The following is a 27,955-nucleotide window of genomic DNA, read 5'->3' on the forward strand; positions in this document are numbered from 1 at the left end:
ATTTTTATGTATGATCTTGGGAAAAAATTATTGCGTTTATGATTCCTGTGCATTACAAAATGTACACAAGTCTGATTTGAATACCTTAAAAGAAACAGTAGTAGTCTAAAATGGGATCGTGGTGACTCAGAACCTCAGCATGGATTCTGCTCCATTGCTTTCTCTGAATCTGTCAGAATGTGACTGTAGCAAAAGGATTATTTGCAAATTATATTCCTTCTTTTCTTTTGCTTTCAGCTTATCATTGTGAAGCAGGAAGACAAACTAGATCTGCTGTTCAAACACTTCTTGGTGGAAGACAAGAGCATGAATGGGGGGGCTTCATATGTGGACTTCCTCTGTCACATGCACAAAGAAATTCGTCAGTTGCTGAGCTAGAGCTGGAGTTATGCTGGATGCCAGCACTGACATCTGTATGTTCACTGACTGCCTCATAAGCGACCCCATCTCCTTTGGGAAGGACAGTAGAAAAACCTGTATAATTCCATAATTTTAATATACTTCATAAAGTTTCAGCATCTCCCAAAATCTTTGAGAGATATATGGACAGTCAAAACATCTACTTAGGGTGGTGGAAAACACAGTTTGATTCTGGGTCTTAAACCTATGTCACTTACTAAGTTTGGCAGAAATCTACATCATTTTTCTCCTGACATCCCAGTTCTTTTGAGTTCATGTATGTGATTCTGCATCAGAAGAAAAAGTGATCGCTCTCCAAAATTAGATGGTGACTGCAATATTTGTGTATGTGATAGTCTGTATGAAAAGAGCCAAATAGTGAAACGTGGGTGGCAGGCCCTACTCAGCTGGGAGGTGGATGTCAGATAGGGTGGTAACTTCTTAAAATTTGAGAATGCAATGCACTGTAATCAAATTATAGAATGGTGTCCTCCTTAAAAAAAATTTTGAGTTAGGGAAAAAATTGATATGCCTTTACTCTGTAATTGTGTTGCTACACAGATTTGCCTTGAAATAAGGAAATGGAAACAAGCAGGTCCTGTCTCTAGAAAAGTTAAATCTGTCTTTGGTTGGTATGAACTGGTGTTGCCATCACTCCTTTGAGAAAAGAAGCATCTTTTTGCCAGTATCTTGTTTTGTCTCTTTTTTCCTATTTGCATGCTAGGTTTTAACTAAGTGTCTTGAAGAAGCTGACCATGATTTTTCCTTTAAAAGTAATGTCTTAAGGTGTCAAAAAGTGGCATAGAAATATGCTTGGAGATGGTTAGGTTGAGTTGTATCCAAGAAGCACTGAAGCATCCTAGATCTCCATATGGAAGAAATACTCATAATGCAAGGTTCAAATCATGCCATGGTATTCTGATGTTCAGACTCTTAATAGCTCCAGATAATTTTGGTCACTGATAAAATAACAAACTGGTTCATTAGTGTAGGATATCCATGATAAGCGAATTTTAGTCTTAAAGCTCAGAATAGGGTTGACATAGTTTATAGGTGATCTTTCTGGTGTCTGTTTTTTGAAAACCATTACTCTGATTTTCAAATAGGCAAAAGGATTCTGGTAGAGAAATATGCATTTCAAAGACTCAGTCTAAAGGCTTGTTAATTTGTAGAAGACTACATATTTTTTTAAAAGGCTACACTTAGTCTTGCAGTGTTCAGGATGTATTGAGAGACTAGCAACATGGAAATTTTGAGGAGGGGTGGGGGGAGAGCAGGGGGCTTGCCTAGGCAAATTGTGGGTTGAGACTGAATATAGTTAATACATTTGAAATTGAAACTTTTATGTACATGAGTGATTAAATATCCAGGAGTATGGTTTCTCATCCCATGATCTAATGTGTGTGTGTGTGCACACGCGCGTGTGTGTGTGACAGAGAGAGAGATTGTAAATATTTTGTTTGCTCTATTGCAGCTTTCCCTTTCATCACGTAGCAAAGAACTGTACGCAATCAGCTCTCAAGGAGTTTTTCCAGAAGATTCATAAACATTTCAGGTGTGCTTAAGATTGCCCTTCTCCTTTCTGCCAAATACATTATCCCAATCAAAAATTTAGAAATCTATCAAACATGTAAACAGCATTGATCCCCAAAGCTACAGTCGACAATGAAACTTTCAGAATTCTAATTCCTAGAATTGAAATTTTAAAAAGTTAATAAGCCTACTTTTACTTTTTTCAATTCATCTTTTAATTTGTAAAAAAAAATTATATAAAGATGTATTTTATGTCATTGTTAGTAAATAAATACTGATTTTTTTTCCAAGCCCTGTATTTTGGAGGGGAATGAATTGGTGTGCAGGTTGACTATGTCAAGCTCCACAGCGGCAAATAAACTCTAATTTGCAATGGTCTATGAAAATATTCTATCAGATGCTTATAAACTTTTCCTTACCTGCAAAAACATTTCATTTTCTAATCCATGAACCTAATTTTTCATTAGAGAAAAGTTAGCAATTGTATGAAAAGGCAACACATGCTAGCACTATTTTGAAATGAAGCACTGTTTCCCTCTTAAAGCTAAACTACCTTTCTTCATGACTATAGATAATCTCACTGTAAAATTGAACTTTTATACTGTGGTCTAGAATACATTATATTGAATTCCTTAAAAACTATTCCTATTTTTGTGCTATTGCATATTCTTGCAGGGCTGTGCTACTGAACGGAAGATTTATTTCTTAAAACAATTTGTACTATCATTCAGTTTGAGATGGAAGAACTAATAGTTGTAATTTCGTTGTTTCCAACCAAGAAGTGATCGAGTGAGTTGTGGAGAGTACTGAAATGTCTCCTTGTAGGCACGAAACCATGACTGCCACAAAAAATAGAACATGTAAGCCTAATATTCACTACCACATGCTTTCTATTTCAGGAAAAGAGGCCAACCTATATTTCCTTGAATCCTCAGTAACATGTTAATAGGCACATAAGTAAGGATCAGGGATAGGATTCCAAAGATTCGCTTTATTTAAAACAAAATTAAAAAAGAAAACCAGATAACAACTGTGGGCATTAATTGTCTGTTATTACTTGTGGGGTTGAGAGGAAGCTGGGCTAGTTGGAAGCATACCACATTTTTATAAAGGATGATTTTTTTTTTTTTTTTTTGGTGCCTTTGAAACAGTGTTGACGCCTGGCAACTGCCTGGACAAATCTCTGCAGTTTTCTTGGCAAGATTTTCAGAAGTGGTTTGCCATTGCCCCCTTCCTAGGGCTGAGAGAGAGGGACTGGCCCAAGGTCACCCAGCTGGCTTTGTGTGTAAGGTGGGACTAGAACTCACAGTCTCCCAGTTTCTAGCCTCGTGCCTTAATCAATACCCCAGACTGACTCTCAAAGAAGGAATTATAAATTGTTTGTTGTATGAGAAGATGCTCATGATTTAAGAGTGCGTAGAGCTTTCAGTGTTCCTCGATACAGCAAACTGAAACCATGTGAAGAACAAATGAGTAGTGTAGAAAAACAGGTTCCAGCCTAGCCTTCATCTCTCATATAATGTTGCAAAGAATAGCTTTAGTAGCTAACAATTTCAGCTATGATGAATGTCACATTTCATCTTTGGCATGAATTCTTTTACCATTTGTTAAGTGCCTTATTTGCCCCAGAGAGATAATATATTTGAGCTGTTTTAGATCTCATTTTTAAAGCAAATCCATAGCATCTGAATGGCAATGCCCCTGTTCCTATTGGACAAAGAACATCTGCCTGGATAAATTGTGTGTGATTTCATTGTGATCTAACGCTTTGTCTGAAAAAATTCTGCCTGGATTTCTAGAGGGCATTTTGCTTCAATTACTGGCTGGGAAAGCCCTTCCTCTTTGGTTCAGTTAAGACTTTTCCTTACAATGTTGAACATGTTTCTTCAATTATCTCTGCCCACATTTTCTACTCTGCTTTCCAACCTCTGTTACCAGATAGAATTGGGGGGGGGAATGGTTTCTAATTGGTCTTCAAACTAACTAGAGCAGATCCTCCTAGCTTTTTGAGAACAGCCAAGTGCTGCCAGTTGCTGAGATTCCAGTAATAAAGCAAACATCATCAGAAAGTTCTAAAGATATACTAAGGCATCCTCAGAATCTCCTTAAAATCACAAGTTCCTTTAAGAATTTAGTTTCCATTTAGAATCAAAGAATGTAAGGGTTGAAAGGGATCTTGAAGAACATCTCCAGTGCATGAATCTAAAACATCTCAGACAGGTTGCCATTTAACTTCTGTTTAAAGACATCCAGTGAAGCACTCCTGAGGCAGTCTGTTCCATTACAAAAGCAGTCTAAGAGTGCAGTTGAGGTTTTTTGGCAACTGCATCAAGTGTTGGCTTATGTTCAGCTTGTGATCTACCAGCACACAGACATACTTTTCATATGTACTGCCAACAAGAATCACTCCCCCTCCCTACGCACATACCTTTGATTCTCCCTGCCCAAATGTAGGACTTTGTGTTTGTCTCTGTTGAAATTAATCTTGCTAGTTTAGCCCGATGTTCCAGCTTATCAGGATCTTCCTGAATCTTGTTAATGTCCTATAACCTGTTTGCTATCCCCTATTTATGTCTTATTCACAAATGTGGTAAGCATATTTTTAATTCCTCTTATCAATTAATTTATAAATATGTTAAATATTAGAGTCTAGAATGGAAAACTTGCAGTACACCAATTAATACTTCCATCCAACCTGATGTTGAACCATTGGCATACACATTGGGGCCAACTGTTCAGATAGCTCTATAGCCACGTAATGGTAATAGTTCAGCCCACATTTTGGTATTTTCTGTACTAGGCTTTCAGGGGAGACTTTGTCAACTAAACTAGGCACTTTATAAAATAACATCAGGTTAGTGTGGCATGGGACGCGGTGGCACTACGAGTTAAACTGCTGAGCTGGCTGATCGGAAGGTCGGCGGTTCGAATCCGCGTGACGGGGTGAGCTCCCGTTGCTAGTCCCAGCTCCTGCCAACCTAGCAGTTCGAAAACATGCCAATGTGAATGGATTAATAGGTACCGCTTCGGTGGGCAGGTAACGGCGTTCCGTGTAGTCATGCTGGCCACATGACCACAGAAGTGCCTATGGACAAACGCCAGCTCTTCGGCTTTGAAACAGAGATGAGCACCGCCCCCTAGAGTCGGACATGACTGGACTTAATGTCAAGGGAAACCTTTACCTTTACCTTTTAGTGTGGCATGACTTGTTCTTGATAAGCCCATGCTGGCTTCTGTCAAGCAATGCAGTTTTATAACTTGAGAATTTTTTTCCAGTATCAACATCAACCTTATTTGTCTGCAGTTACTTGTGACCTCGCCCCTGCCCAAATTTCTGAAGATAGGGATATTTGCCTTTCCCTAGTCCTCTACCACTACATCCATTTTCCATTTCTCAAGTATCACAAAAAGGTGCTCCAGAATATTATCTGCAAACTTTGAGACTCTCAGATGCAGTTGGTTTGGTCCTAGAGACTTAAACTCTTTCATAATGACCAAATACTCCCTAAGCATCTCTTTACTTGGGTTGCCATTCCCTCCTTTCTCAATTCCTCTGCTTAGGTGTACTTGACCACAGTCCCCCTTTAGAGAGAAGACCGAAGCAAAGTAGAAGCTGAGGAGCTCTGCCAGGCTACCTTAGAGGGTACACAAAGTTAAGTCCCCAACCAATTTAAAATATTGAGGAGAAGCAAATGATATGAGCAGGGGAGGTGTTTCAATTAATTTTATTCCCCCAAACAACCATTACAAAGAAAGTGGAGCTGAGAGAGGGTGGCTGTCCCAGAGTCTCCCTGCAGGTGCCCTGGTCAAGAGGAGACTTCAACTAAGATCCCTCCAGTCCAAGTCCAACTCCTTCACCACCGCACTGTTCTGTTGCTGGATACATTCTATTGCTCCTTGTCAAACCTCTTAGGAGGATTCAGATTTCAAATAGCAGGCTAGAGGATAGATCCAGGTCTGCAAAGTGCTAGCTTCCTTACTGGTAGTTGGAAAATACATGCATTAAAAACAAATGGCAGTATTTTAATTAGTCTATACAGACCTGAATGAATAAAATGTCATGTACTTAGCTGATACATGCACAGGATTATGCGTAACCAACCTGTCTTCTGCTCCTCCTGCCCTCCCATCCCAAATTAAATCCTACATCAATCTAGCCACTCTGTGCATCTGATGAAGTGGGTTGTAGCTCATAAATGCTTATGCCTCTGAATAAAGTGTGTTAGTGAGAAAAGGTACTACTAGACTTCTGATTTTTTGCCACCATAGACTAACAAGGCTTTCCTCCTACACTTTTCTAGGGGTTACATACAATAAATAATATCCATAGAATAATACCCACTGAAAACTAGAGAATATTTGCAGGTAAGAGCATATAATAAAAGACAAATCAAAGTAGCCAAGGTGTTCATGAAGAAATAAAGGGCCAAGACAATTGTTTGTTTATTTTTATCACTGTTGCGCCTGACTTTTCACATGAGATGATATAGATTGATTAAAAACATGTCAATACTAAATCTGACATCCAAAGTCTTCTCATCACAGCAAAAGACCATGCTTATGATAGATAGTGGTGGTGAACAATAGAAGTCTTCTACCTTCATATCTCACAGCTCAACTTCAGAATCAACTAGCTGGCTGCTTTTGGGCACAGAATGTTAAGATAAATTCATGTCCTTATATTTCAGAAAAATCACTTTCCCACTTCAGATATGAATTTTAATGTACAAAATCTTATAAGAAAAGCTTTATACCCCATAAATGTATTATTTTAAAAGGTTGAAAAGGAAACATACAGAAGCTGGAAGAGGGGAATTGGATTATCCAAAAATGTATTAACAACAGAAAGAACCCAGATGATTCCCAGGTACAAGAACCACAAGCTGAGTTTTTAGGAAACCACATTTGGACAGGAATAAAAGTTGAAGACATGGGCAGGCCCTATGAACTGCATGTGGGCCGCACACCATTTTAGATCACATTAGGTAAAACAGCTGAAGTTTGGTAGTGCAATTTTGGTCAGTTTTCCAACTTTTCAAAGGAGAGGTTGGGGATGGTTTGCTTCTAGGAAGCTTCCTGCTCCTTTCCTTCTCCTTCAAACTCACCAGAAACAAAAAAACAGATTGAACAATTTTGCCACACCCTCCCAGAGAGATCATATGTCATCAAAAGTCCTTCTACAGCCTTCCAGGAGGCTGAACTGACCACAGGTTCCTCAAACAATGTCCACCCTATTCTAAGGAATCCAGCAAATATTTGAATTTTGTAGCCCTCAGGATCCTTGAGATACATTTTTGGGAATGCTGTTGAAATAAGCCTTTGTATTGGAATAATCACCAAACACTTTTAATTGATTGATTTCATTTAAATAAGCCTGTCAAAGCTTCAGTAGGGATGATGTATAAGAAACTGCAATTAATAATCGCTTAATACAAGAAAATCTTAGGAAATACAGTACTATGATTAAAGCATGACTATAAACTGGTAATTTTTAAAGCAAGTTACCTAGAATGGGCTTATGAAAGCACCCTCTCATTCTCAAGAGTTTTTAAAGTTCCATTCCAAATTTGTTTACAAACTCAGGATATAATTATGTAGAAATAAGATGATTCTAGCATCAAGCCACAGTTGCATAAACTGCATTTAGACAGGTTTTGTATGGTACTATAAATAGTGGCACACAAATTAAGATGGATTGATGGAAATTGGATCAATGCATTCAAATACAGTCATTTCTTACAAGACACACAGAAGACAAATGTTTACCATAAATAATTTTCATATTTTATTTTATTTAGTAAATTTATATGGCCACCCTCCAACAACCTAAGAGATGGCTTTATACATGGACTTCACCAGATGGACAACACCGAAATCAGATTGATTACATCCTTTGCAGCAAAAGGTGGCGGACATCTGTACAGTCGGTAAAAACAAGGCCTGGAGCTGACTGTAGTTCAGATCACGAACTACTTCTTGCACAATTTAGGATCAGACTAAAGAGATTAGGGAAGACCCACAGATCAGCTAGATATGAGCTCACTAATATTCCTAAGGAATATGCAGTGGAGGTGAAGAATAGATTTAAGGGACTGGACTTAGTAGATAGGGTCCCGGAAGAACTCTGGACAGAAGTTGGCAGCATTGTTCAGGAGGCGGCAACAAAATACATCCCAAAGAAAGAGAAAACCAAGAAGGCAAAATGGCTGTCTGCTGAGACACTAGAAGTAGCCCAAGAAAGAAGGAAAGCAAAAGGCAACAGTGATAGGGGAAGATATGCCCAATTAAATGCAAAATTCCAGAGGTTAGCCAGAAGAGATAAGGAATTATTTTTAAACAAGCAATGCGCGGAAGTGGAAGAAGACAATAGAATAGGAAGGACAAGAGACCTCTTCCAGAAAATTAGAAACATCGGAGGTAAATTCCAGGCCAAAATGGGTATGATCAAAAACAAAGATGGCAAGGACCTAACAGAAGAAGAAGAGATCAAGAAAAGGTGGCAAGAATATACAGAAGACCTGTATAGGAAGGATAACAATATCGGGGATAGCTTTGACGGTGTGGTCAGTGAGCTAGAGCCAGACATCCTGAAGAGTGAGGTTGAGTGGGCCTTAAGAAGCATTGCTAATAACAAGGCAGCAGGAGACGACGGCATCCCAGCTGAACTGTTCAAAATCTTGCAAGATGATGCTGTCAAGGTAATGCATGCTATATGCCAGCAAATTTGGAAAACACAAGAATGGCCATCAGACTGGAAAAAATCAACTTATATCCCCATACCAAAAAAGGGAAACACTAAAGAATGTTCAAACTATCGAACAGTGGCACTCATTTCACATGCCAGTAAGGTAATGCTCAAGATCCTTCAAGGTAGACTTCAGCAGTTCATGGAGCGAGAATTGCCAGATGTACAAGCTGGCTTTAGAAAAGGCAGAGGAACTAGAGACCAAATTGCCAATATCCGCTGGATAATGGAAAAAGCCAGGGAGTTTCAGAAAAACATCTATTTCTGTTTTATTGACTATTCTAAAGCCTTTGACTGTGTGGACCATAACAAATTGTGGCAAGTTCTTAGTGGTATGGGGATACCAAGTCATCTTGTCTGCCTCCTGAAGAATCTGTATAACGACCAAGTAGCAACAGTAAGAACAGACCACGGAACAACGGACTGGTTTAAGATTGGGAAAGGAGTATGGCAGGGCTGTATACTCTCACCCTACCTATTCAACTTGTATGCAGAACACATCATGCGACAAGCTGGGCTTGAGGAATCCAAGGCTGGAGTTAAAATCGCTGGAAGAAACATTAACAATCTCAGATATGCAGATGATACCACTTTGATGGCTGAAAGCGAAGAAGAACTGAGGAGCCTTATGATGGTGAAAGAAGAAAGTGCAAAAGCTGGTTTGCAGCAAACCTCAAAAAAACCAAGATTATGGCAACCAGCTTGATTGATAACTGGCAAATAGAGGGAGAAAATGTAGAAGCAGTGAAAGACTTTGTATTTCTAGGTGCAAAGTTTACTGCAGATGCTGACTGCAGTCAGGAAATCAGAAGACGCTTAATCCTTGGGAGAAGAGCAATGACCAATCTCGATAAAATAGTTAAGAGCAGAGACATCACACTGACAACAAAGGTCCGCATAGTTAAAGCAATGGTGTTCCCCGTAGTAACATATGGCTGTGAGAGCTGGACCATAAGGAAAGCTGAGAGAAGGAAGATCGATGCTTTGGAACTGTGGTGTTGGAGGAAAATTCTGAGAGTGCCTTGGACTGCAAGAAGATTAAACCAGTCCATCCTCCAGGAAATAAAGCCAGACTGCTCACTTGAGGGAACGATATTAAAGGCAAAACTAAATACTTTGGCCACATAATGAGAAGACAGGACACCCTGGAGAAGATGCTGATGCTAGGGAGAGTGGAGGGCAAAAGGAAGAGGGGCCGACCAAGGGCAAGGTGGATGGATGATATTGTAGAGGTGACAGACTCGTCCCTGGGGGAGCTGGGGGTGTTGGCGACTGACAGGAAGCTCTGGCGTGGGCTGGTCCATGAAGTCACGAAGAGTCGGAAGCGACTAAAGGAATAAACAACATATGGCCACCCATCTCATATACATTACTCTGGGCAACTAATAATTTTAAACAAAATAAAAACAATAAAACAATATTTTTTAAAAAACGACAAATAGTTGTTGAGAACATTCACAAAGGCATCTTCATGTTTATTGAACACCTCACAAAATCTTTACATAAGGTTGGCTGTCAACATAATTATTCTGGAAGTGCAAATTGATGGAGAGGGCACTTACACATGAGTTTGCTATGGTCCCAATGGGGTTTAACATTCCTACATTGGTTAAAATGATTTTGGGAAGAGAGACAGTGTTTAAAGATATTAATGCCACACTGAATTACAGACATTATCAACATACGAATATAAGGTATTCTGTTATGCAGGAAAGACAATGCCAATCAGGATTTCATGTTATGTGTGCTCTCTGCTAACGAACTGGCCCTCTGTCGATATACTGGAGAAGCTGAGCAAAGTTTAACCGGTCAACGTTTAATGCTGGGTTTAAAAAAACCTCAGCGATTTTCTATACCTGTCAATATTTTTTTGCCTTTTTTCTCTTTAATAAAAGATCTCAGCCGAGCTCCAGGCCAGGCGAGGCTACCCCAGGGCAGCGTGACAAGGGGGCTCCCCGGGGTCCCTCTTAGGGGCCCAGCCCAGAGTTGCTGGCTTGCTCGGCAGCGTTTGGAGGGAGAACGCCCGGACGGAGGTGCCTCCCTCTAAGCCAAAAAAGGAGCGGGCCCGGGAGGCCACCCGGCCGCTTCTCTCACCGCCGGGGCGGAGCGGGGAAATGTCCCCCCGCCGACGACCCGCCCTGGAGACGGCGGCCGACCCGGAGCGCGCTGAGGCGAAGCGGCCATGGCTCTCCTCCGGCTGGCCCAGTTCGCCGCCTGCTGCTGCTGGGCGGCGTTGCACGCAAGAGGGGCCATCGCGGAGCTCCCCGCGGGCCCGGGCGCGGCCTCGGAGGAGTCGGGAGCCGCCACTGCGGCCAGCTTCTTTCAGCCGGCGCAACTGCACGCCAGGTTGGCGGTGGCGGCGGTGGCGGCCGCGCCCTCCTTCCGCGGGCCCGGGAACCGCGACCGGCGCGCCAACCGGGAGCTGCCCATCCTGCTGTGGTGGAGCGGCGGCCTCTTTCCGCACTTCCCCGGCGAGACGGCGCGCATCGACTGCGCGCGGGGCTCCTGCCTGGCCACCAAGGACCGCCGCGTGCGCGCCCACCGGCGGACGCGGGCACTCCTCTTCTACGGCACGGACTTCCGGGCCTACGAGGCCCCGCTGCCGCGGCTGCCCCACCAGACCTGGGCCCTCTTCCACGAGGAGTCGCCCATGAACAACTACCTGCTCTCGCACGGCGCCGGTATCCGCCTTTTCAACCACACCGCCACCTTCCGCCGCGAGTCCGACTTCCCGCTCAGCCTCCAGTGGCTGCCCGACCTGGCCTACCTGCGCCGCCCGCCGCCGCGCGGCCTGCCCGAGAAGGACCGCCTGCGCAGGCAGGGGCTGGCCCCGCTGCTCTACCTGCAGTCGCACTGCGACGTCCCCTCCGACCGCGACCGATACGTGCGGGAGCTCATGAAGCACATTCAGGTAGGAGGGCCCCGGCCCGGCGTGGCGCCTCGCGTATGAGCGCGGCCGCTGGGCTCGGCAGGGCCTCGGGGCGCTTGAGCCCCTGCCCTTTCAGGAGGGGGAGGCCAGTCCCTGAAGGGAGAGCGGCGAAGGTGGCGACGACGGTGAGGAAGCTTTGGTGGCTCGATTAACAAGACGCGAGGAGGACTAGCCTGGTGTGGGGGAGGCGCGTGGGGGATGGAGTTTGAGTGGGGAGCTAACACATTTTTGACGCCTGGTCACCAGTTGCCCCACAACGGTCGGACTAGTGCAGGAATGGACTTTCTTTTACAAACTTATAATGGCTTTTTTGAGTTGAACTCCGTGACTGCATGGATGTGTCCATGTGTTCAATCTACAGTCCTAGGATTTCCTAGGTCCTACCGAAGATTGTATAATTTTCCCACTCTTTTTTTACCAATAAGCTCTAGTTTTGGGGCTCGGCAGCTGATTTCAGTGCTTATCCTCTCTTTAATCCTATATATTACATGTATTGTAATATAAAAGTTATGTCTTAGAACTTATCAAGGCTGCATGCAAGTCACAGTGCAACTATGTGTAGGTCTGCTTAGATTAGGACATCCAACAGATTTCCTGAGGCTTCCTCCAATGTGTGTGAAACCTGTTTCTGTCTTATCATCTGGAAATTAACTTCATGTGAAAATTGGGTGTGAAAAAGGTTGTCCATGAGTGGTCAAATATTGTATCTTTAAGTGTAGCAAAAAAAATAGGAACTCACCTCTTTTCCTCATCTTGAAGGCATAATAGCTTGCAAATAACAGGGAGGGAGGGAGGTGTGTGTGTATATATCAGATAGATAAATAGATATGCCTTGGTTGAGAAAAGTTCTGGTGAGTTGCTGCTTAAAGAAGCTATTTACTTGTTGAGGTTAAGCTGGTGGCCTTGGGTATTAAGAACAGAGTTGTAGTAATCAGTTTAGTACTGTCATGTTCACTGTTTCAATGTGCACTGTACATCGTAACGTTTCACATACCATGGTGCTGATGTGCATTTCTATTTGGGAGGGAGCTGCTGTGAAACCTTGTGCCAAGCTCTGTATCTATGTTCATTTCATTGGAATGTGTTTGGGTTATGTGCTCTGCTCAAGGACTTTTCCCGCGGACCATCAGAAGCCGTTAGGAGCACCTGGGATTGTGAGCTTGGGAAGATTCTACAGGGGGAGGGATCTCATTCGTACCGAGGGTTTTTAGTTTGTATTTGGCGCGCTTTTTTCATTCTCAGCTTTCTTTGTGATCCTGCTCATGAGTCTGATGGTGTTTTAGAATAGGCAATCTTTACATAAAGCTGAGAATCACCAAAGTTGTACCGTTAGCTCCTATCAAGCTTAGTTTCTTGTGAGGGAAAAGAGTTAACGATGGCCGAGTCCAAGCTCATGACCGGGGGACTTGAGGAACCGACTGGCTTGATGCCCGAGTCGATGGTCAAGAGCGGAGAACTGAGCCTCACCCCAGAACCTTCAGGTTTCCGGCAGGATTCGAGTTCCAGCTCTGAGGTGGAGGAATCCGACGATGGAAGAGAACCAGAGCAACCAGCACCCAGCGAATCGCCCGCAGAGTTGATCACCTGGAATGAAATGGGAGAACCCCAGCCAGGGACGTCCCAGGCATCCTGGAAATATCGGTTCCCGCTGACCCCAAACGTAGAATCTACCATGGTATCAACAGGGAGACAGCCTAACACGCGAGGGAGGGAGGAGTCTCAAACCCCTGAAAGGCTAAGAGTGGTGGAGGCCAAAATAGAATCGATGGAGTACATGTTAAGAAACCTGTCTCTATCATGGGGGGGGCAGCCAAGGCGCGAAGGAGATTCCAGCTCCACACAATCATCCTCCATCCCCTCACCCGGACCACCAGCAGAGCGGGGCCAGAGACGGCGCCGGGATGAATCTCCACCCTGCAGAGTTCGACCACTAGCGTCCCCACCCCAAGGAGGGAGAACTACTGTAACCTGGGGCCCAACCACTCAAGCAGCTGCTGATTCAGCTCCAACAGGAGTGGGGGCAAAAGACTTTCCTGTGAAGTTTGATGGAGATCCAACCAAGTTATCTTTCTTTCTCACTAATGCTAAAAGTTACATGAGGCAATTTGGACCATACTTCCCTTCCGAGGAGGCTAAAATAACTGCCATTGCCACCAAGTTGAAGGGACGAGCAGCTGACTGGTATGTTCAATTAAGTGAGGCTGACTCCCCTGAGCTTGAGTATTTTGAGGACTTCATGTGGGCGTTAAAGCTGCATTTTGAGGATCCTCTAGCCAAGGCAAGAGCTAAAAAGGCACTGAAGGATCTTACCCAGGGCCAACTGTCTGTAGCTGATTACGCCCTGGGGTTTAAGGCTTTAGCTGGGAAAATCCCCGACTGGTCTCAGTCAACCTTAATAGAACGGTTTAAAGAGGGACTCAACCGGGACGTCCTGCGGTGGGCGTTGTGTAGAGACGACCCAGAGACATTGTACAACTGGATCTGTCTGGCCGGCAAGGCTGAGCGCCCAGCATACCTTCATGCAAACCAAACAACCTGAAAAACAACCGGCCACCATGAGGGGACCCCGAAGTGGCGCAACTGCTGCCCGGCCAGGCTATAGAGCCTGGGAAGAGGAGAGAGATCGGCGCTATGCAAGGGGTCAGTGTCTATGATGCAGAAAGGAAGGGCATTGAGCAGTGGATTGCCCAAAAGCCAAGGCTGGAGATCGAGCAGGCAAGCTGCCGGCCAAATCGCCGCCCCCCTCGCGGCGGATGACAGCAGCCAAGGGGGCAGCCGACGCTGAGGAAATGTTCTACTTCTCGGGAGAGGCTGAAGATGACTCTAAGGAGCCGGTGGGAAACACCAGCCACCTGCCATGAAGAGTGCCTGCGGGCAGGTGAGGGAGGATGGGCGCGAGGATGCTATGGTGAGTGCTGACTGTCCCACTTTAGCAGTAAAAGTGAAATTGGGCTCCCGCACAAAGACTACAGAGGTCTGGGCTTTAGTTGACTCTGGGTGTTCCAGGTGTCTGATTCACCCTGATCTGGTTGCTGCTTTGGACCTGCCTAGCTTCCCCCTCCAGCAGCCTTTGATCTTCACACAGTTGGATGGTTCAACAGCAGGGGGGCCCCAGCAACCCATTTCACTGGAGCTGTCGCAGTGCAAATTGGCAGCCACCGTGAGACTTTAAAATTTGTAGTGGCACCTGTTGGCAACCCCTTGGTAATTCTGGGGATTCCCTGGTTGACCTATCGAAGCCCACATATAAATTGGGAACACAGAACTCTGACTTTTAAGGATGGGTTTTACCAAGCCCCTACTGCGGAGACAGCTTCAAGCGCGGGGGTGGGAGGGGCTGCAATTGCCACGCCGTGCCCTAGTTTGGCACGTTTAGAAGGCTTGCCCAATCAATACCAAGGCTTGGCAGACATCTTTGGGGAAATGGAAGCAGATCAGCTACCCCCCCATCGGAAAACTGACTGTGCAATAGAGTTGGTTCCCAACGCTCAATTGCCCAAGCCGAAAATTTATCCAATGACTCAGGAGGAGCTTGGGGCATTACGGGACTTTATCAACAAAAATCTGTCAAGGGGGTTTATTGAACCTGCAAATTCCCTGGTTGGGGCCCCTGCGCTATTCCGGGAAAAGAAAGATGGCACGCTTAGACTCTGTACGGACTATCGAGGGTTAAATTCCGTCTCGATCTGCAACAAATACCCTCTACCGCTAATGAAAGACATGTTAGCCCATTTGTCAAAGGGCAAGATTTTCTCCAAGCTCGACCTTCGTGAAGCCTATTTTCGCATCCACATACGAGCTGGAGACGAGTGGAAAACTGCTTTTAATTGTCCACTGGGTTCATTTCAGTACAAAGTCCTCCCTTTTGGGTTGGCAGGGGTGCCCGGAGTCTTCATGCAATTGATTAATGAAGTATTACATGATCATTTGTTTAAAGGAGTCCTGGTTTTTTTAGACGGTGTTCTCATTTACACTGAAACCGAGGAGGAACACGAACGCCTCCTCAAACAGGTGTTAAGCAAGCTTAGAGATGCCAAGCTTTATCCCAAGCTTTCCAAATGTGAGTTTCACAAGACCCAACGTGACTATCTAGGCTATAGGGTGTCTGACAAGGGCATTGAAATGGACCCTGGAAAAATTCAGGCGATTTTAAGTTGGGAACGTCCCCGCACCCGGAGACAATTGCAGTTTCCTCGGGTTCAGTAATTACTATTGCCAATTTACCCAGGGGTTCGCTGAGATTGCTTTGCCCCTCACTGATTTACTCAGTACCAAGGGCTTGGATGAGACACGCAAAGTAAAAAACCCTGGGGCAGTGCTGAATTGGATGCCTGAATGCCATCTTTACTGCTGAGCCTATTCTACAGCACCGTGATCCTGAACGCCCCTTTGTGGTCCAAGTTGATGCTTCTGACTCCTCAGTTGGGGCTATATTGTCACAAAGAGATTCTGAAAATCACTTAAAACCCTGCACTTATTTGTCCAGAAAATTTTCTGAAACTGAACGCCGGTGGCATGTTTGGGAAAAGGAGGCTTTTGCTGTAAAAGCTGCTTTGGAAGCCTGGCGTCACCTCCTGGAAGGCGCTAAATGCCCTTTCAAGGTTTGGACCGATCACAGGAATTTGGAAGCCCTCCGCACCCCCTGGCGTCTCAGTCCTAAACAAATTCGCTGGGCTCAATTTTTCAGTTGCTTTAACTTCCAGTTAAAATTTATTCCGGGAAAGAAAAACTTTCTGGCCGATGCTTTGTCACGTTTACCTCAGGACCTTGACCAAGTAGCAGATGTGGTTGGGACTGTTCTCACTGAACCACAACTGGACTTAGTTGCTGTCACTCAGAGCCAGACCCGTGCGCAGGCATCCCCACCCCCAGCTCAGTCTGGGAAGCAGAAAGTGCAAGTTCCTTGTCAGTTACAGAAGGACTTTCTCCAGGAACTGAAATCTGACACTTGGTTGCTAGCTAACAGAGACAATGTTTCTTTTGAAAACAGTCTGGGGTGGGTGGAACACCGCCTTTATGTGCCTGAAACTTTAAGAGCTGATGTTTTGCAGCGTTCCCATGATGATAAACTTGCTGGACACTTTGGTTTTGTCAAACCCTTGCATTTGGTTTGCCGTCAATTTTGGTGGCCAACCTTAAGGCGTGATGTAAAAGACTATGTTGCTTCCTGTCCTGTTTGTGCCATGTCAAAGCGAAAAGGAGGAAAACCACAGGGGCTTCTACAGCCAGTGGCCAGCCCATCCTGTCTCTGGGATGAGATTTCTATGGATTTTATTGTGGACCTACCTCCCAGTCAGAAGAAAACTCTCATTTGGGTTGTAAAAGATTTTTTCTCCAAACAAGCCCATTTCATTCCAAGTGCGTCCATCCCGTCGGCCCCGCAATTGGCCTGCCTATTTCTTATCCACATCTACCGTCTCCACGGTAGCCCCTCCTGTTTGGTCAGCGACCGCGGGACACAGTTCACTTCCCAGTTTTGGAAATCATTTTTAAAATTGATTGGCACCAAACAGGCGCTGCCCATGTCATCCCATCCTGAGACTGACGGATCTACTGAGATTTTGAACTCCGCCCTTGAACAATTCCTTAGAGCATACATTAACTACCATCAGGACAATTGGGTGGACTTGCTGCTGATTCCTGGTCGGTGATTCAACAGGCTTTGGCTGATGCCCAGGCTGCTTACAAATTTCAAGCCGATAAACATCGTTCTTTGCAACACGGTTTCAAAATTGGGGATCAAGTATATTTATCTACCAAATTCATCAAGTCCCCACAGCCCTCGAAGAAGCTTGCTCCCAAGTTCATTGGTCCTTTCCCTATTGTTGGTCTTATCAATCCAGTTACTGTTAAGTTGGACCTGCCTCACAATTTGAAACGCTTGCACCCTGTTTTCCATTGCAGCCTGCTCAAGCCTGTCCACCACTCTTCCTGCTGGCATCCCCAACCTCATCCTCCTGCTCCGATCATGATTGACGGCCAACAGCACTTTGAGATCAAGGAGGTCGTTGATTCTCGCAAGCTTCGAGGCACCCTCCAGTATCTGATCCGCTGGAAACACTTTTCTCATCCTGAATGGGTGCCTGCTCGCCACGTTAATGTTCCTGATTTAGTTAACCATTTCCACTTAGCTTACCCTTTAAAGCCTGCTGCTTAGTGTTTTCTTTCTTTTGGGGGGCAGTATGTCATGTTCACTGTTTCAATGTACACTGTACATCGTAACGTTTCACATGACATGGTGCTGATGTGCATTTCTGTTTGGGAGGGAGCTGCTGTGAAACCTTGTGCCAAGCTCTGTATCTATGTTCATTTCAATGGAATGTGTTTGGGTTATGTGCTCTGCTCAAGGACTTTTCCCGCGGACCATCAGAAGCCGTTAGGAGCACCTGGGATTGTGAGCTTGGGAAGATTCTACAGGGAGAGGGATCTCATTCATACCGAGGGTTTTTAGTTTGCATTTGGCGCGCTTTTTTCATTCTCAGCTTTCTTTGTGATCCTGCATACTATTCTTTAATAAATCAGATATCTTTGTGATCCTGCTCATGAGTCTGATGGTGTTTTAGAATAGGCAATCTTTACAAGTACATTCTTTGATGATGTGTGCACTTTTGTTCCTGTTTGCCATTATTATATTTTGAACTTTGAGTGTCAAGTATATTTTAGATATCTAGGAGAGAATTCATCTGAGGAAGCGATTAATTTATCTAGATGTTATTATTTTCCTTAGATTACGGGCATATAACAGGTTAGTTGGCAGAGTATTAGTGAAAAGTGAGAAACAAAAACAGAACATTTAAAATTTCATAGTTGCTCCTTCTATAGCAAAGAAGCAATCCAAGAGCTTTTTCTTAGAAGCATTGGGGGTTAGGAGGAGGAGATGGGGAAAAAAAATTAACAAAAAGTTATCATTACGCTTCTAGGTGGATTCTTATGGTAGCTGCCTGAACAACCGAAAGCTTCCCAATATGAGACTGATGGACACTTCCACAGCCACTACAGAGGACTCTGAATTCATGAATTTTATTTCAAAATACAAGTTTCACCTGGCTATGGAGAATGCCATATGCCATGATTATATGACAGAGAAACTTTGGAGGCCAATGCATGTGGGGGCAATCCCTGTATATCGAGGTTCACCATCTGTACGAGACTGGATGCCCAATGATCATTCCATTATTCTCATTGATGACTTTGGAAGCCCTAAAGAACTTGCAGAATATATTGATTTTTTGGACAGGAATTCAGATGAATACTTGAAATATCTAAAGTACAAGAGTCCAGGTGGCATTACAAACCAGTTCTTGCTCGAGAACATGAGGAAGCGTGAATGGGGAGTGAATGACATGACTCTCCCTAATTATCTGAATGGATTTGAGTGCTTTGTCTGTGACAGAGAAAATGCAAGACTTAATGCTGAGAGGGACCACAAAAAAACTCATGGGAAATTGCTAGCTCTGGAAGTTCATATAGCCCAGACCGCTCACATGGGATGTCCTTCACCAGCACCCAGCTATGGCAATATTGAAGACATTCCTGATGGAGACAGGTACTTGCATTTATTATTAAGGATACAAAGTTAATTCAGTGTTATGACTATATTTTATCTCATGAGTTATTAAACTATAGAATGCATTTTCATGTAGCTGATGACAAAATTGCAGCATATATGTGAAACTGTGGACTGGAAAGACTTGATCTGATTGTATTATTGAATACGCTGTACTCTAAAGCCATTCTTAATACCGTCTATGACTGCATTGTGAATAACTAGATATAAATGAAAATTAAAATACAACTGTTCTGGGATCCAAGTAACCTTCAGATGTCTAGAGAACTAGTATAATGCTACTAAGCAGTTTAGTGGCTAAGAATATATTTTTTTAAAAATTACACTAGAAATTCATCCACATTTTTTGAAGTGTAAGATCCCTGTTTATTCTGAATGTGTTTTATTTAGGTAGGTAGCCAAATACAGAAACTGCTGCTTTCTTCCATTTTGGAGCTTGCAGAGGTTGCTGGATGCAAAAAGTGTTGTGCATGAACATTAGGAAGAAGCTTCAGACCATCAGCCAGAGAAATGTAATTTTGCTATTAGTAAGTTGGGTCATAGCGGTGGCACTGCGGGTTAAACCGCTGAGCTGCTGAGCTTGCTAATCAGAAGGTCAGCGATTCGAATCCGTGTGACGGGGTAAGCTCCCGTTGCTAGTCCCAGCTCCTGCCAACCTAGCAGTTCGAAAACATGCCAATGTGAGTAGATTAATAGGTACCGCTTCGGCGGGCAGGTAACAGCGTTCTGTGTAGTCATGCCGGCCACATGACCACGGAAGGGTCTACGGACAAACGCTGGCTCAGTTTTGTATAATTATATTTAGTCTTACTGATCTTTACAGTACACAAATATAGTTAGGATCATGCCTATAATAGCTTATTGATCATCATTTCTAGGTTACTTGGCCCAAATATATTACCATATAATATCATATATTACCATGTTTAAAGTTGTTTCCAGAAGATTTTCCTTTCAACAAAGCTATTAATTTCTGCAGCAAATATATGGTCTAGCTTTAGAAGGAAATATTTCATGGAGCCCCAGATTAATACCACAGTGTTGCCCAAAATCCTGTCAAGTGAGTAACATCCTACTTCATTTTTATCTTCTCATTTAGTTGCAAAATATGCTTTACTCTGACCATATACTCATCCTCTGTGACAAAAAAGGGTTAAAGAATATTCCTTTTGTTCTGTATTTTTCAGCTGGAAAGAAATGTGGCTTCAAGATTACTGGCAGAGTCTTGATCAAGGGGAAGCTCTCACAGCTATGATTCATCACAATGAATCTCATCCAGGGAGATTTTGGGATTATATGCACAAAATCTTCATGAAAAGAACTCAGCATAACTGACCAATAAGGATTCTCTCAAGTTATATGAACAATGGGCAGGATATGCACTCTTACCAGAACCAAGCTTGCCTTACGTGACAGCTGAATGCAGGCAGATACTACACGTACCTTTCAGGAATTAGACAGTAACAGTTTTGCTGAAATACTTTAATTGATTAGAATTAAACCTAATCAGTTATTTTTTATAAAATATATTTTTTAAAAAGTGACTATTTCCACAATTCATTGTATAGCCTTTTTAATTCTGTAAATAAAAGTCCCTTCATATGTACTGAGAATTGAAAGTAATTCAATACAGCCAATGCGGTATAGTGGTTACAGTGCTGATCTAGGGCCAGGGAGAATTAGGATTAAGTCCACCCTTAATTATGGAAACTCATTTGCTGACTTTGGACTGGTCCTGTCTCTCAGCCCAAACTACCTCGCAGGGCTGCTGTTGGGATAAAAATGAAGGCAGATCCCCTGTAAGCTGTTTTGGGCTCTTGGAGGAAAGGTGGGATATAAATCAAATAAATCTGTTAATATTTTCTACCAATGTATTTAAATATGATCTTCATTCTGAGCCCAATTACTTAAGATTAGAAATTTCAATTTTTTTCTCAGAGAAACCTACCTCATGATCATGTAGATAACAAGCTTTTTTCCCTTTTAACTTGAAGTACTACGAACCTAATATTACAACAGTTCATGTGGTATTCAGGTAACCAATATGCTTCATTTCACTGGGCTTATTTACTTAAAGGGCTGTAACAGTGGGTCGAAAGAGTGGGTCGAAAGGAAAAAAAGAGGTTTAACAAAAGAGGATGAGGAAGGAGAGGCAATGAAAAGTAAAAAAAAGCCTAGAGTGATTTGGAAATGGGCTGAAACAATGAAGCTGCTATAATCTGTTGTTGCTTAATTCGGATACAGCTGTAGTATTTTTCACTGATTTTAGCTCATAACACCTGAACTGAGATGTTTTTAAAGGTTAATAAAAAACTCCAAGCAGCAAACAGCAATCTTGCAGAGTAGAAGCGTGAACAAAAAAAGGAACTTGCACAGTAAGCTTAATTATGTTCAGAAATAAATTCAGTCTTCACACTGTAGTTAGATGAAGAAAATAGAGATAGCTTAGAGATTCAATAGATCTGGATACAAGTAGGTTCATAGTAGAAACTACTTAATCATCATTGGTTCTTTGTAGACACATTTCTATGTGGAATAGAAAGTCTGCGTGCAAGCGAGATGGTAGGGGGAGAGCTGCATTCCTGCAGCACCTCCTGCTTGCATATGCCCCAGAAGGGTAATGGAGATTGTTAATCCCCAAGCCCAAGGAGGAGGAGGAAGTGGAAATCAGATGACCCATGTGACATCCCACAGGCACAATAAAGATGTGTTTGCTAGAGAGACCCCCATTCTGCTTATGATACAATGCTGAGTTGACCCCTGATAATTCCAACACACCTGACGGTAGCCCTGGTGATACAGGTGCTGTCATGAGTACTGATGGTGAGCAGGAGGGGGCCCCTATCCAGGGGGGAAAACGCATGCGTAGTACTGAGGAGTTAAGCAGCCATTCAAAGAGACACAGATCAGACCCGCCTTAACTTTGGGGTTTATCTGTCTGGGTTTTTCCAACGCTTCTTCAGTTTGTTAGGATTTTCCATCTAATGTAGCAGTAATAAAACACTAGAGACCTATTCCTTGTCTCAGCGTGGTTCCTGACTGTTAGGACATCAATCCTTACAAACTCCTACTCCCATTGAAAGAGGAAGGAACAAGGAAAAATAAAGGAGAGACATTTGGAAAATGTCTTCGGAAAACCAGGAAATTCAGCAAGCCATCCAACAACTGGCAGCAGCATTGTAACAACATCAACAACAAGTAGATCTCCAGATCAACACATTACAAGTAGCCATGCTACAGCAGTTACAACAACCAGCTCCAGTTAACCCACAACCAGTGCCAGCAGCAGCAGCAGCAGCTCCGCCAGTAGTCTTGAGATCCCAGGGCAGTTTACCAGAGACGTTTGAAGGAGAGGCAGGACAGTTGAGAACTTTTCTCACACAGTGCACAATGTTTTTCAACAGCAGACCGGCAGAGTTTCCCACAGACCTAACCAGAGTCACCATTTTAAGTCTGCTAAAGGGCCCAGCAGCCAAATGGGCTATTCCCATGGTGGAGAACAACGACCCAATTCTCAACGACTACCAGAATTTTCTGGCAGGGTTCTGAGCACACTTTGACGACCCGATCAGAGAGGTCACTGCCAGCTGGGAAATTCAGAAGCTCAAGCAAGGCAACAAGAGGGTGGGAATTTACATTGCTGATTTCAAGCTGTTAGCAGGAGATCTGGACTGGAATGAGAGTGCCTTGAAAGACCAATTCAAACAGGGGCTGGATGAAGAAATTAAAAATGAATTAGTGCGCCAGGGAACACCAGCTACCCTAGAAGGTTTATATCAACTGTCTGTGGTCGTAGACGCCAGGCTAGAAGAGCTCAGACAGATGCAGCCGGGGAGAGGCAGGGGCCTCAGAACGCTTCCAGGATTTCCAGCTCTCTCCACAGCATCTCCTTACTCAGGACCAGAGGAGCCGATGCAGATCGGGGCGAGCAGGAGGCTTATTTCTGAGGCTGAGAGACAGAGAAAGAGAGAGAGAGGCCTCTGTTTCTACTGCGGAGTCCCGGGGCATATGGTGAGAGCTTGCCCAGCGAGAAGCCAAGCAAATTCCGTAAGAGCCCCAGAGCAAGCAGCAGAACCAAGAGCCACCTCCACCTCAACTTCCAACCAGGGAAACTCCGTCGGTCTCCCTCCACAGAACTCAGCAGGGAGACCATCAATCAATTAAGAAGGGCTCATTCCGAGGATTCCAGGCAATCCTTTTACTACTTAGCAGTCATAATGCACATAAACCCAGAGCACCAGGTCAAGCTAGAGGCCCTCGTGGATTCCGGAGCTTCCACCAATTTTATTGATGTACAGACTGTACAAGACCTCAACATCCTGACCATAGAATTGCCACGTCCCATAGAAGTTGAGACCATTGATGGCCAGCCCCTCAAGGCAGGGCCGGTTAGAAGTTTCACAGAACCTTTGCAACTAACAACAGGAGACCACACTGAGTGGATCCAACTTTACGTTACGGCATCACTTAATGTGCCTATAGTCCTGGGCACACCTTGGCTGAAGATCCACAACCCATTGTTGGACTGGACTACAGGAGCAATCTCCTTCCCAGCTAAGGAATGCTAGCACCACAAGATTCAAGCCGCTCTCCTCTCTCCAGCAACCAACGCAGTCACGGAAGCAGGGGGGGTCCAGTTGCCAGCCAAGTATGCAGATTTCGCAGATGTTTTCAGCGAACAAGAGGCCACAGCACTACCCCCCCATAGGGACTGTGATTGCACCATTGAGTTGATACCAGGAGCCAAGATTCCAGCAAGGAAACAATATCCCATGTCCCCCAAGGAACTAGCCACCTTAAAGGATTACTTGGATTCTAATCTCCAAAAGGGTTTCATCCGACCATCTACTTCCCCAGCATCTGCTCCTACCTTCTTCGTACCAAAGAAGCCTGACCCATTGGCACCGGCAAACCAGGAGGCACCCATGAGAGTGGTGCATGATTTCAGTTCCCTCAATAAAGTCACAGTCAAGGAAAATTACCCACTCCCCCTAATATCTGATCTGCTGGATCGCTTACAGAAAGCACGCATTTTTACTAGGTTGGACCTCAGGAATGCGTACAATCTGATCTGGATGAAAGAGGGGCATGAATATCTGACTGCCTTCGATACCAGGTTTGGTAAATTTGAGTACCTTGTTTTGCCCTTTGGCTTGTCTAATGCAGGAGCCATATTTTCCCGATTTATGAATCAAATTTTCTCTGATTTACTAGATAAGTATCTGGTCATTTATCTAGATGACATATTAATATTCTCTGAGGATGCTACAACTCATGTAACCCATATACGTAATGTCTTACAAAGACTGAGAGAGAACAAGCTGTTCACCAAGCTAGAGAAGTGTGCCTTCGATTTAACTGAATTACATTTCCTGGGCTATAAAATATCAACAGAAGGCATATCCATGGATCCTTCCAAGGTCCAGGCAATTCTCTCTTGGCAACCCCCCCGGAATGTGAAAGAGGTACAAAAATTTCTAGGATTCTGCAATTTTTACAGGAGATTCATAAATAAATTTAGTGACAGGGCTAAACCCCTCACACAGCTTTTGAAGAAAGGATCAAAATTCATTTGGGGGGAGAGGGAGCAAGCAGCCTTCCAAGAATTTAAGCAGCTCTTTGCATCCCAGCCGCTTTTAAAGCACCCTGATCCCACGAAGCAATTCATAATGCGTTCAGATGCTTCAGATTTTGCTATCGCGGCTGTTTTATTGCAATATACTAACAAAACAGAGAATACATTGCTCCCTTGTGCATTTTTCTCCCGCACATTCTCACCAGCAGAGAGAAAGTATGATGTTTTTAACAAGGAGTTGCTGGCAATTAAAGCAGCATTTCAAGAGTGGAGGCACTGGCTAGAAGGTGCAACCTTTCCTGTGAAAGTTTGCACCGATCACAAGAATTTACAGCTTCTACAAAACACCAGATCCCTCACCCCACGCCAAATCAGATGGAGCCAGGTTTTCTCCCGTTTCAATTTTATTTCTTATGTTCCTGGGGCGCAGAACCGTTTGGCAGATGCCTTGTCTGGATCCATTCAGGCAATCCCCGCTACTCACCAGGAGGTCCAGGCTACTATATTACAACCTCACAACTTTGAGCAGTCTATGAGGGGGAACCAGACAGAGATTTTAGCAGCAGGCAGACAAGCAGAGGGCCTATTTACAAGAGTCAGAGCTCAGCAGCAACAGGACCCGTATGCCAGGGCCAGGATGGATGACCTCCAGAGGGACCCGCAAGACACTGCGTCTCCATTTAATGTGGAAGCAGGAATCCTCTGGCATAGTGGGCAATTATACATTCCCCCCTCATTGAGGGAAGAAGTACTGAGACTTTGCCATGACCATTAAACGGCAGGCCACGGAGGTGTTTTCAAAACCCTCCATAGAGCTCTGAGAGACTACTGGTGGCCTAAGATGACTGCAGACATAAAGGGTTACATTGCTTCTTGTCATACCTGTAGACGAGCCAAGCCTCTCCCAGGGAAGCCCACAGGACTCTTGCAACCCCTACCCACCCCCAGTCAGCCTTGGGATACAATCTCCATGGATTTCATCACTGATTTACCCCCGGTCCAGGGGCTGATTTCCATACTAGTGGTGGTGGACCTTTTCACTAAAATGGCACATTTTATTCCTTGCAAGGGCCTCCCATCTGCGCAAGCCACAGCGCAGTTGTTCATGGACCATGTTTTTAGGTATAGAGGCATGGTAAATCACTTGGTGAGTGACAGAGGCCCTCAGTTCACTTCCAGGTTCTGGAGGGCGCTTTTCCAGTCATTAGGGGTCCAGATCCACCTATCATCATCACATCATCCTGCTAGTAATGGGCAAGCTGAGAAAATTAACCAATGGAGACAGCAGTATCTCAGGTGTTACACCACTTATCAGCAAGACAATTGGCCAGCCCTACTCCCCATGGCAGAATTTACATATAATAACTCTGTGCAATCCTCTACCAAGATGTCTCCTTTCCAAGCACTCTACGGGGTTAACCCTCGGGTGTTGCCCACCTCCTCCCAACAGGGAGCTGTTCCAGCCGCGGCTGATTTTCTTAAAGAGCAACAAGCCGCACAGGAGTTGTTAAAGGAGCAGCTGAACAGGGCAAAGAGTGCTTACAAGAGAGCTGCAGATGCTCACAGACAAGAGGGGCCAGCGATTGCGGTAGGAGACAAAGTGTGGCTCTCTACCAAGTTTTTGACCTCTACCAGGCCCTCCAAGAAGTTGAACTCTAAGTTTGTGGGCCCTTCCACTGTGGTACAGCAGATAAATCCAGTGGCTTATCACTTAAAGCTGCCAACATCCATGAAAATCCATCCAGTTTTTCACAGAGCCTTGCTAGCCAAAGACCCTCCCCCAAGTACCTTACGATCGCAAATGCCCCCTCTACCTCCAGTAATTGTGGAGGGGGAGGAGGAATACAAAGTCGAGGAAATTCTGGACTCTAGGAGGAGGGGAAGGGGCATCCAATATTTCATACACTGGAAAGGGTACCCTGAGGAAGAGCACACATGGGAAAATGCCAGAGATATGCATGCACCAGTGCTGGTTCAACGATTCCATCAGCTTTTCCCTCACAAACCCAAGCCTTGCACTCTACCAGAGATTCCTCACTTGACTGAGCAAGCAGAGGAATCCCAAGCAGAGGAGTTCGTAAGTTGGCAACCTCCACCCCCGCCAGAGGCTCTGAGGCCAGAGCGAGAGGAGAAGGGGGAGCCTCAGCCCTCCACCTCTGGCTTGCATTTCCCAAGGTGGAGGGGGAAAGAATCTTCTAATTATCTAGCTATTTTCCAGCAGCAGCCACCTGGGCCAGAAGAGTTATCAGACCTGGAGAGCAGCACTGATTCGTCCTTGGAGGAGTTTTCCTTTGAAGAATTTCCATTGTTGCCCAGTTCCCATGGGAGCTTGGAGGGGGAGATGGACTCTCATGAGACTCTGGAGGGAGGAAGGAACTCTGGAAGGGAGGGGTCTGAAATGGAATGTGAATCTGGAGGGGAGGGTGATATCATGAGTACTGATGGTGAGCAGGAGGGGGCCCCTATCCAGGGGGGAAAATGCATGCATAGTACTGAGGAGTTAAACAGCCATTCAAAGAGACACAGATCAGACCCGCCTTGACTTCTGGGGTTTATCTGTCTGGGTTTTTAGCCACGCTTCTTCAGTTTGTTAGGATTTTCCATCTAATGTAGCAGTAATAAAACACTAGAGACCTATTCCTTGTCTCAGCGTGGTTCCTGACTGTTAGGATAGGTAGCAATGGTGAAATCAGTCATGACTGGGACCTGTCTTGTCCACCAGACCCTTATTGCCAGAGGTACCACCAGATGCAAGATACCTGAGAGAGAACTTAAACAATCTTAAACTACCCAGGGTCACTGGGACTTGGGCAGCATATAATTTTAATATGTTACTATTACCGGAAAAGCATCAGAATTCATATCCCATTCATTCATGGAGGACCTTCAAGAAAATTATTCAGTAAGGCCCTCACCTTAGTCCTAACTGAGAGCATAGCTAAAAAGAAATTGCCCACATCTCACTCAGAGATAGGAAGAAATCTTCCAGCTTTACCAACACAGACCAAGTGACACCTCCCAAGCAATACTTCTTTTTCAGATGGAAAACAGTTTGGGTCCTGAGCAGACAGCCACCCAGTCACCCCGGTCCAAGCATGTGGGGAAAAGAATGCCAGCTTGACCCCACAGAAGTTTAGGAGGGCAGCTGCTTGCTGAGAATCTGGCACTGCCGGAAAACCAGCTCCACTGATTGGTCAATGCTGTAAA

At 44.5% G+C, this 27,955-nt stretch overlaps 2 protein-coding genes across 4 annotated transcripts in view; both read left to right on the forward strand.

Annotated features, from left to right (window-relative positions):
• SEC24C (SEC24 homolog C, COPII coat complex component) overlaps positions 1 to 1,087 on the forward strand; it is a 53,995-nt gene extending 52,908 nt beyond the window's left edge. For all 3 annotated transcript variants that reach the window (XM_063307626.1, XM_063307628.1, XM_063307629.1), the window contains one exon: positions 238 to 1,087. In XM_063307626.1, coding sequence (XP_063163696.1) covers positions 238 to 378 — 141 coding nt within the window. In that variant the 3' untranslated portion in view covers positions 379 to 1,087. The remainder of the gene's footprint in view (positions 1 to 237) is intronic.
• Positions 1,088 to 10,780: 9,693 nt separating this feature from the next.
• Positions 10,781 to 20,786, forward strand: FUT11 (fucosyltransferase 11). The gene is made up of 3 exons (XM_063307630.1): positions 10,781 to 11,588; positions 18,527 to 19,152; positions 20,361 to 20,786. Exons 1-3 carry the CDS (start codon positions 10,860 to 10,862, stop codon positions 20,506 to 20,508), a joined length of 1,503 nt encoding a protein of 500 aa, XP_063163700.1. The 5' UTR covers positions 10,781 to 10,859; the 3' UTR covers positions 20,509 to 20,786.
• Positions 20,787 to 27,955: the final 7,169 nt, after the last annotated feature.

Source organism: Candoia aspera, chromosome 6 (genome assembly GCF_035149785.1).
Source record: "Candoia aspera isolate rCanAsp1 chromosome 6, rCanAsp1.hap2, whole genome shotgun sequence".
In the NCBI taxonomy this organism is placed as follows: Eukaryota; Metazoa; Chordata; class Lepidosauria; order Squamata; family Boidae; genus Candoia; species Candoia aspera.

Bases quoted from the DNA above. Each gene is read 5' to 3' on its own strand.
- FUT11 (XM_063307630.1), top strand. From the start codon at position 10,860: ATGGCTCTCCTCCGGCTGGCCCAGTTCGCCGCCTGCTGCTGCTGGGCG. The intron at 11,589-18,526 runs GTAGGAGGGCCC...TTACGCTTCTAG, and splicing joins AGCTCATGAAGCACATTCAG to GTGGATTCTTATGGTAGCTG. The intron at 19,153-20,360 runs GTACTTGCATTT...TGTATTTTTCAG, and splicing joins GACATTCCTGATGGAGACAG to CTGGAAAGAAATGTGGCTTC.